Raw genomic sequence first — 10,000 nt, forward strand, 5'->3', positions numbered from 1 at the left:
ACCCTAGTTGAAAAAGCAAGATGCTATAGGCCCAAGGGCTCCAATAGGAAAAAATAGCCCAGCGAGGAAAGGAAATAAGGAAATGAATAATCTACAAGAAAAGAATAAACAATCAAAATAAAATATTTCAAGAACAGTAACAACAATAAATTAGATCCTTCACATGTAAGCTATAAAAAAAAAAAAAAAAAAAAAAAAAAAACAAGAGGAAGAGAAATAAGACAGAACAGCATGCCCAAGTGTACCCCAGCGACAATTATAGTCATTTCTAGTCCACTGCAAGACGAAAAAGGCCTCAGGCATGTTAATTCATGTTTGGGGTTTAGCCAGTTTTCATCACCATGCTGGCCACTGCGGATTGGTGATGGTGAGAGATTTTCGCCTGATCGCTCACAGCAAACCAATCTAGTAAGGGTGGTCCTGAATTATACACCTTTACTGATCAAGGTATGGTCGTCTTTTTTAAGCCAAACACATAGATAAGATTTAAATCCATGCAGTCAAGACGAACACATTCTTTCTTATCTTTTCCATCATGTCATTCCAAGGCAGTAAATATATATTTTGTCGATTGTGAAACTTCAAAAAATTCGCTGATCGTTCTTGATACCATTATTAGAAGCTATAGTCCAATTTTTATATTTTCGTCATAGTTCTTATCACTCAATAAGATTCTTATTTTTAGTCAGAAAAATATAACAGCTACGTAGGTAAGGATGAAGAATTAAATGTGTAAAGATATTCAGTTATTAAACAACATTCTCCAATACGAGGGTATGGTATTGATGCCTACAGACACACCCTAACATTACGTGATATTAAGATTTGGATTTTTAAGAATTTCATTCCTTTGCGCAAAGGCTTCACCTATCACAACGCTTCAGATGTTTTGTTTACAACTACAGAAAATCCATTTTCAAATATATTTTACAAATATAGTCAAATTTGTCAATTTGCCCTCTAATAAATAATCGTACCACAGCTTTTGGTAATTTACAAGACTGACAACGCCTTTATATCTTGTTATCTCGGTGTCGTTCAGATCACTGGCTACTATTCTTGGCTGATGTCTTGATCAAGAACTGATTTGGAGAAGACCAGCGAAGGACAGGCCGGATTTCTGATACTTCACAAGAAATACAGATTAATTAACTAGTGTTTGTCTTTGTGGAAAGCCATCATGATTTCATTTTAACTCTGCACTGCTCACTTAAGCAATAACCTGGCTTCTTAAAATTCATATGCTCAAAACTCTCAATTCATTGAATAAAATGCCCAAAATTTATCGTTTAGTTAAAAAAAAAAAGAAAAAACTTTTTCCAAATATTCACACACTAGATCAATGGACAAAATAAATTCTAAATAAACTGAGGATTCAAAAGAGCCGTTTTCTTAATTGCTACTAAACTAAAATCTAGAATACCAGACCATAAAAAACACAATGGTAACTGACTAACTCCTTGAACAAAATTATAATCAAGAATTCTTTTTTATTTTGCTATTATTATGATGTTGGTGTCGTCTTTTAATTATCATAAATACTAATAAAATTAGGTTGAATTCATCTTCAGGATTATTTAATTTCATTTCAGTTTCATCTTACCTTCAGGTAATCTGGAAGTAATTTTACTTTACAGTGGAGGTAGTGTTACTCAGGATTACTGCGCGATTGTTAAACCCGGATCCATAAATACCTGCTGCTTTAGACTGGGGCTGGGGAGATTCAATCACTTAGTGGCTACTTTCTACTTATCTTTCTTCCTTTAACTTTTTGAGTCATCAAACAAATAAACACTTCAGAGAGAGAGAGAGAGAGAGAGAGAGAGAGAGAGAGAGAGAGAGTTAATTTGACTAAGCTAATCCTGTCCTCACAGATTATAGTAACCTAGTCGAAAAGTATTGTAATAAAAACACATGCACCGCATCATTCCATCAGACCACAAGGCCCCTTAAGTAAGAAAAAAAAACATAAAAAGCAGCCAAACCTTCGAGCGGGCGGACGAGGGCCATGTACTGCGGAAGTGGCCTAGGCTTTGACATGATCATGACGATCGGTTCGGAGGCGTAGATCCTGCTGAAGTCGACCACCTGGAAGCGCCCCCAGATCCACGACATCACCATGGAGAAGTCGGCTTGGTGGTGCTGCAGTTCTCCGATGATGCCCGTCCAGTTGCCCGTCTTGGTGGAAGTGCCCCACTGGTTATCCCAGGGCACGCGCATTTCGTACCTAGGTAAAGTTAGGTCAAAGGATAAATGGAACTTCTAAAGTTCAAACAGGCAGTGAATGTTTTCTTGTTGAACAGGCTGACATAAGTCTTTTTTTTATAGTTTCTTTATGAAATATCTATTTTAATGCTGTTACTGTCCTTAAAATATGTCAATACTTCATTCATTCTCTTGTAATTTATTTATTCCCCTATTTGTTCTCCTCACTGGGCCATTTTTCCCCGTTGGAGCCCTTTGGGTTATAGCATCCTGCTTTTCGAACTAGGGTTGTAGCTTAGCTGATAATAATAATAATAATAATAATAACAACAATAATAATAATAATAATAATAGTAATAATAATAATAATAATTATAATAATAATAAATGCGTGGTGATAAAAATTACGTTTTTGTTACTTTAAAATGACTAAGGGAACCGAATGTGAATATTTAAAGAGTCACATTATTAAACAGAAAAAATATGAAAAACGATTCAAATGATTTGAAAATACAGCCAGAATCCGTTTTCTGAAACCTTTTCTCTTTATTGTTCCTCGTTGATCTGCCAGCAAATCTGATAATTTTTCCATTACAAGAAACACAAAAGAAATATGAATAATATCCACAGATCTACTGTATATACATTCACAACATCCCTACACACGGTATAACTGAAATGGACACTCAGTAGACCACATATCTTCGCCTTGATCATGTTGTATATCACAAGATCGGCAAATTGAATTATGTACATTTTGGCACCTTTTTCATGCAAATCAGATGAAATATGGCAAAAAGACGTTTTTTACTTTTTCGTGACCTTGGCCTTGGCTTTTAACCCAATCACTCCCAAAATCTAATCAAATTGTCCTTGGATCATGGCCAATCATCCCACCAAATTTCATGATATTTGGTCCAATAGTTTTTGAGTTATGCGAATCACAAACACCCACACAGACATACAAACAAATACACCCTATCAAAGCATACGCTTCGCAACGAAGTTGGCGAAGGTAATAAAAACAGTTTCATTCATACACACACACACACACACACACACATATATATATATATATATATATAGATAGATAGACAGATAGATAGATAGATAGATAAATAGATAGATGCGTGTGAAGCAGTATATATTTGATTATTTAAATCACACACACACACATATATATGTAAATCTACACTCATATTATATAAGCATAGATAAATAGATAGATAGATAGATATAAAAACCTTTCCTTATCTTACGTGAAGTTCAGGGTTTGAGAGATGGCAGTGAGCATGCGCACATCGACGGAGTCCTGTGGCGTAACAGTGGTGGAGACGTTCTTGCTATTCCTGGTGAAATCTATGATCGGGAACCAGTCCAGAGTTGAAATGTGGAATTGATGCCCCATTAAGTCACGAAACTGGTCTGTGAGGTAGAAGACACTTGGGTTGATAGAAAATGTCATGTTAATTTATTTGTAATTCATTGACTGTCTTTTCCGCAAATGGGCAATATCATTTAGTAAATAATAATAATAATAATAATAATAATAATAATAATAATAATAATAATAATAATGATAATAATAATAATAATAATAATAATAATAATCTCACCTATATAATAAAAAGAAAGTGTCTGGCTATATATGACTACCAAATCAAAATAGACATTATCTCTTAAATGCAAATGATGAGTTACCAAACTATTGTAGAAAAAAAGCCATGGATGACCCCCCCATCAGTACCTCATCTAAAGTAAGGAAGATAGCAAGTCAGAGAACACATAGTAAGAAGAAAATTTCAGAGCTTTACTGTGTCTAGAAAGAAACGGTGACGAAAGATAACTCGAGAGAATTTCCCACCTTTGAAAAGCTTGGTTTTCTCAACGAGCCGTTCAGCTTCTGAATTCCATTCGGCTGCCAGCCTATATCCTTGCTCCCCGCCATCGCAATAAAGGCATCGGGTATATATGTTCACGGTCTTTGGGTCTGTGAAGAAAATAATAATGCTCGTATTTTTGCTAGCTGTACACACGTGAGTCCTTAGTAGAGGTAAGATTTTGGCGAAATGTGGTCTTGCCTCTACTACAAAACTTGTATAGCTAGCCAAAACACGAATATCTTCTTAAATCTATGATATTAACATAAGGTACGTAAATTTAACAATCAATATTGTGGATGTTGTATAGTTAAAATTAAATCAAATTATTTGGACTATAAAAATCCTATGAATAAATAGAAAGAAATTAATTAAGCAAAAATTCTTGCTTACGAACTAATGGAAGAGAAAGTAAAGACCACTTATAACTGCAATTTATCTTTGTTTCAACAGTTTTATCAGTTGATTAGTTTGTCATAATCTAATGTTACTTCCGGCAAATATAGATATAAAATACAAAAACGCATTTGGCAACAATATGAACAATTTATCAATAAATCGCCCCGAAATTAATCTTTTCAAGTTAAAGCTGTATATGGCAATCATCTTGATAATATACTGTTGCGCATCATAGAATTTATGGACTCAAATTTACATTAGAAATTACAATATATTCTACCAAGAACTAGTTTCGTAGAAACTACCATTACAAAAAAAGTACACACAAAAATAGAAACAAAAGAAGTAATCTCACCTTTAGCCCCAAGTGACGTGAAATGTTCTCGCTGAACAACTCCGCTGATACTAGTTCTCACGATTTCATGAACTGAGTGTCCTCCAAAGGCATAGTATCCTACCAAGGGGATGGCCAGATAGAGAACATTTGGAGTATTCCAAAGGACGCGGTCCTCCAGCGTTTTCTGGACGTGTGACCGGTCGCCCAAGAAGACCACATACGTGTGAGGGATCAGGAATAACCGCACGTTCTCCAGGAACCTGCATAAGCGATACAGGAAACATATAATCTATTTATATATATATATATATATATATATATATATATATATATATATATATATATATATATATATATATATATATATATATATAGGAAGGATACTATAAGAGAGATTACTCGTGTACCATATGTGGATGAGATCATAGTGAGGGGTAGATGAAGATGGTTTGGCCATGCTCTTCGCGATTCCTAAGAGAAACTAGTTCACCAAAAGTTCAGATGTGCTCCTCAAGGTACTAGAAGGATTGGAAGACCCAGGCCTCCATGGCTGAAGATTATGAAGCGTGAAGTAAGAGATGATGAATGAAGAAGTATTGAATTAAAAGCTCAAGATAGCGACGACTGGCGATATTTAACAGAGACCCTTTGCGTCAAGAGGCGTAGGAGGAGATGATGATATATAAAACAACAAACGCAGTTGTTACTAGTCCATTGTAGGACAAAGGCCTCAGACATGCCTTGGTCATGTCTAAGGTTTGCTATTTTCATCACCTCGCTGGCAACCTGCAGATTCGTGATGATGGGAGACTGTTTTTCTGATCGCTCATGGCAGAGCAACCTGAATCTCCCACTATCACCAATCCGCAGTTCATACGGTTCATATGAAAGCTGGTCAAACCCCAGACATAAAAAAGGACACGTCGGAGGCCTTTGTCCTATAGTGGACTAGAAGCGGTTGTATTTGTTGTTGATATATATATATATATATATATATATATATATATATATATATATATATATATATATATATATATATATATATGTGTGTGTGTGTGTGTGTGTGTGTGTGTGTGTGTGTGTGTGTGTATGTATGTATGAATTTCTAAAATAAGAAATTGATATTTTTACAAATGGGCCTACCTTAGGGCAAGTGCTGAATCCTCACTGGCCGTCAGATCGAAGAAGAATACTCTGCAGGTGAATTTAGCATCTACTCGCTTCAGAGCCCTTAACAGACTGTTTTCCGGGTCAAGCTGGGTCAAACGTAGGTCAAATATTGCTTCAGCGATGAAGGCATCCCCTAGTGATCTGATATTGGTTTTTAAAAACAAAGGTACAAAAAAGATAAATCATTTTATTAATTAAAACTTGTGTAATATATTTATGAACTGCCCGACATCAGAGCCATGGATAGAACCGACAGTACTGTATAATGAGCGTTTACCAATTCGGGTAATAATCAGACTACGAGTTAGCATATATTTTTCTGCTTTTATTATCAAGACACCAGTAGTGTATCAAGGGTATTGATGTCTATTTGCTATAGCAACTCTTACTTTATTCTTATCATATCTTCCCATTTCTTACTTTAAGATTAATTTTTCTATCTCTCAAAACATTTCCTTTCTTCTCACCCTAAATCACTTCAGCTCTTCTCAAAACGTGACCATACCACTAACTTCTTTTCAGCTAGGTTTCTTTTTCACTGTTCCCCTTGATCTTTTCATGTATATAATCATTATAGTAACACAGAATCTTAGAACAAAAACTCAATTAGCGCCACCAAATACAAAAAGAAGACTCATTAATATTTAACGAAACTTTCACCATGGCTATCACTTTTCCCATGCAACTTATAATAAGCCAACAAGAGCAATGAATCCTTACCTTAGAATTGAGTCGAAGAGGATGCTGTCTTCTTCGTGAGTAAGAACAACATGGCAACTTTTCATGTGAACATCGAATATCTGACGGACGAGTGAACTTAGACTTTGTTGGAAGGCCTCCTCTTGCCCGTCGACAGTACCGAGGGAGCCCTTCGTAGCAGCTTTCATACCGTTTGTGAAACCTAGTTTATTAATATACTTTTCTATAAAATGCAAAAGATATTCATGTTCGTATTCACTTTAATTATAATAGTTTATATATTCGGATTTCCGGTAAAAATAAGTTGGTTTTTTTTTCGCAAAGAGCCTACATCAAGGTAATCGAAATTTGAATTTTTTTTTTACAATAGTTAGTATATCTCCGCCAATAACGTTAAGCTAGAGTTTTTCCTTCTGTCTTTCTGTCTGTTTAACAGATTTTTTGTTATGAAAAATCTTATATAATTTACCTTTAAAAACAGAAAAGTGCAAACACATCCGATAACAGTATGCCTATTGATAAAATAAGACATTAAAAACTTACAAATAGCAAGATAACAAAATGCTTGTAAATCTTTTGTAAAAATTTTGCAATAGAACGGTTTAATTATATTTTCATTCAGGCGATATACAAAATTTAAAACCACACATAAAATAATAAAGAGAGTAGTCATTTTTACCTTGTTTTTCTGAGAGACATCGCGTGACTGTCGGTCCAAGGATCATAAAAAGCAAAGTAACAGCATTGGTGCATGCTGTCCCTAGCCACATCCTAAAACATTTATTATTATTATTATTATTATTATTATTATTATTATTATTATTATTATTATTATTATTATTATTATTATTATTATTACACATAATAAGAAACGAAGGTGAAAGATTAACAAGGGGTTGAAAGTAGAGTTTTTCATAGGAAATAGTAAATAACTGGCCTTTAGATTTCCCTGAGTTATAATATATATATATATATATATATATATATATATATATATATATATATACATATATATGATAATATATTCATATGTATATATATACATATATATATATATATATATATATATATATGTATATATATATATATATATATATATATATTATAACAAAATAGGTGTCTAAAGATTGCAAAAGAAGCAGAAGGAAAAGAAAACTATGGATTCCAGAACAAAGGAAAATTGAAGATCTAAACTGGCATAGACAGACTATAAACAGATGCGAGTGAAAGGACATGTCTAAGACCTTTGTCCTGCATTGGAGTATTAGTGGCTTACATACACACACACACACACACACACACACACACACACATATATATATATATATATATATATATATATATATATATATATATATATATATATACATATATATATATATATATATATATATATATATATATATATATATATATATATATATCATAATTCTATTTAGTGAATCATGGGAGGAATTACAAATTATGATATAAGATTTGAAAAGAGAAATAAAAAATATCTGACTGAAAATGAATACAAGTAAAACTAACTATGATAACGTTTAATGAAAACTCAGTTAAACAAAAAATATGGATTATGGACGAACCTCTAGAGATTGTTAATGAATATACGTGCTCAGAACAGACAGGAATTGTTTACCAAGGACATGAGACGGAAATTAAAAGAAGGATAAGCATAGGATGGAGAGGTTTTGGTAAACAAATTGAGATAATGAACAGTAAAATGCCACTCTCTCTAAAAAGAAAAGTATTTATTCAGATGGTCCAACCAGTTTTAACTTCTGTATCAGAAATTGGAAGCCTTACTAAAGCCTTAGAACATAAACGACTTACAACCCAAAAATCTATAGGAAGAATAATGAGGGGAATAATACTGAGGCAGTAAAAGAACAACGTGGATACGAGAGGAAACTCAAGTAGAGGATATTTTAACATGTAAGAAAAGGAATGGACATATAATGAGAATGATAGATAATAAATGGAAAAATTGCTAGTTAACTAATAGCGTGTAGAAAAACCATGAACAGATGAGAGTGGAAGAACATGTCCGAGGCATTTGTCCTACAGGGGTGTATCAACGACTGATTATTTATATGTATGTATATATATATATATATATATATATATATATATATATATATATATATATATATATACATATATATATAAATATATATATATATATATATATATATATATATATATATATATATATATATATATATATATATATATATATAATGTGTGTCTGTGTATTGTGCTACACGGCTAAGACCAGAGTAACATATTATGCAGTATATCACAGACCTCTTATTTCAGACTTTAAAGACGAGGCATTTTCTCGAACAAATCAGCTTTATTATTTAACTGGATAAAGCTACTCCTATGAAATAGGCATCCTTGGTGTTATTATCTACATTTCATCTGAAGGAAGAAAAAAGGCCAAAATAATAAGGCTAAACACAAGAATACATTACATGAAAGATTTTACCTCAAAAGCAGTTAGAAGGCTTTCTCGGAAGGAATTCAAGTGACAGATGCAGTTTCAGATTAAGCTGACCACACGCAACTAATGGCTCAAAACCGAGTTTATATGAGGCGGGTTCCGATTTCAAAATGGTCCCAAACTCTGTACGTAAGACAATTAGAACTTTTTATAGTCGATTTTAATCTTAACACTTCAATTACATTTTTTTATTTTAGGTTATTATACTCTTTCTAAATTTTTATTGGCAAGCACAATTAGATTGGAAAAAGATATAACTATTAATATATACCCTCAATACTACCAATAAAAAAAATTGTCAGAAGTATCTGATACTTATCACAACGCATGCGTATTTGAGTAGCCCAACAGAACCAATATTTTGACCTTCGAATGACACCTTTCTTTCGTCTTTTGACAGATGACCGAACGCCATTAGAGCTAATCAAACGTTAATTACACGAAGGCGTCGAACCGGCTTCTTATGTGTGAGAAAAAATTCACCTGTTAACCGAGACGTCCTTTTTTTAAAATGTCATACAAGGAAGGTCCTGGACACAAATCATTCTTTATGGCCAACCAGTCTCGATAATTATCACAATGCGAGTGACACTCACATAATTCATGCATAACGGCGGCCTTAATCATTACGAATTTCATATGCATATATTTTTGCAGCATATCAATAAATTTTATTTTTATTAATATGCTTTTGTTGCCATTTGATCTTTTAGGATTTTTTTTCTTAGGTAATATGCACAATCGAAATGGATAATTTCTGTCAAAATAATGAGAATTTGTGCATTACAGATAAAATATATTATC

At 33.0% G+C, this 10,000-nt stretch overlaps 1 protein-coding gene across 1 annotated transcript in view; it reads right to left on the reverse strand.

Annotated features, from left to right (window-relative positions):
- The window catches only part of LOC137624652 (probable glutamate receptor), a 16,966-nt gene extending 12,275 nt beyond the window's left edge, over nucleotides 1–4,691 (reverse strand). The window contains exons 1-4 of the mRNA XM_068355611.1: nucleotides 4,577–4,691; nucleotides 4,070–4,195; nucleotides 3,465–3,630; nucleotides 1,986–2,227 (exon numbers count right to left, since the gene is read on the reverse strand). Coding sequence (XP_068211712.1) covers nucleotides 1,986–2,227; nucleotides 3,465–3,630; nucleotides 4,070–4,195; nucleotides 4,577–4,691 — 649 coding nt within the window. The remainder of the gene's footprint in view (nucleotides 1–1,985; nucleotides 2,228–3,464; nucleotides 3,631–4,069; nucleotides 4,196–4,576) is intronic.
- Nucleotides 4,692–10,000: the final 5,309 nt, after the last annotated feature.

Source organism: Palaemon carinicauda, chromosome 31, assembly GCF_036898095.1.
Source record: "Palaemon carinicauda isolate YSFRI2023 chromosome 31, ASM3689809v2, whole genome shotgun sequence".
Classification (NCBI taxonomy): Eukaryota; Metazoa; Arthropoda; class Malacostraca; order Decapoda; family Palaemonidae; genus Palaemon; species Palaemon carinicauda.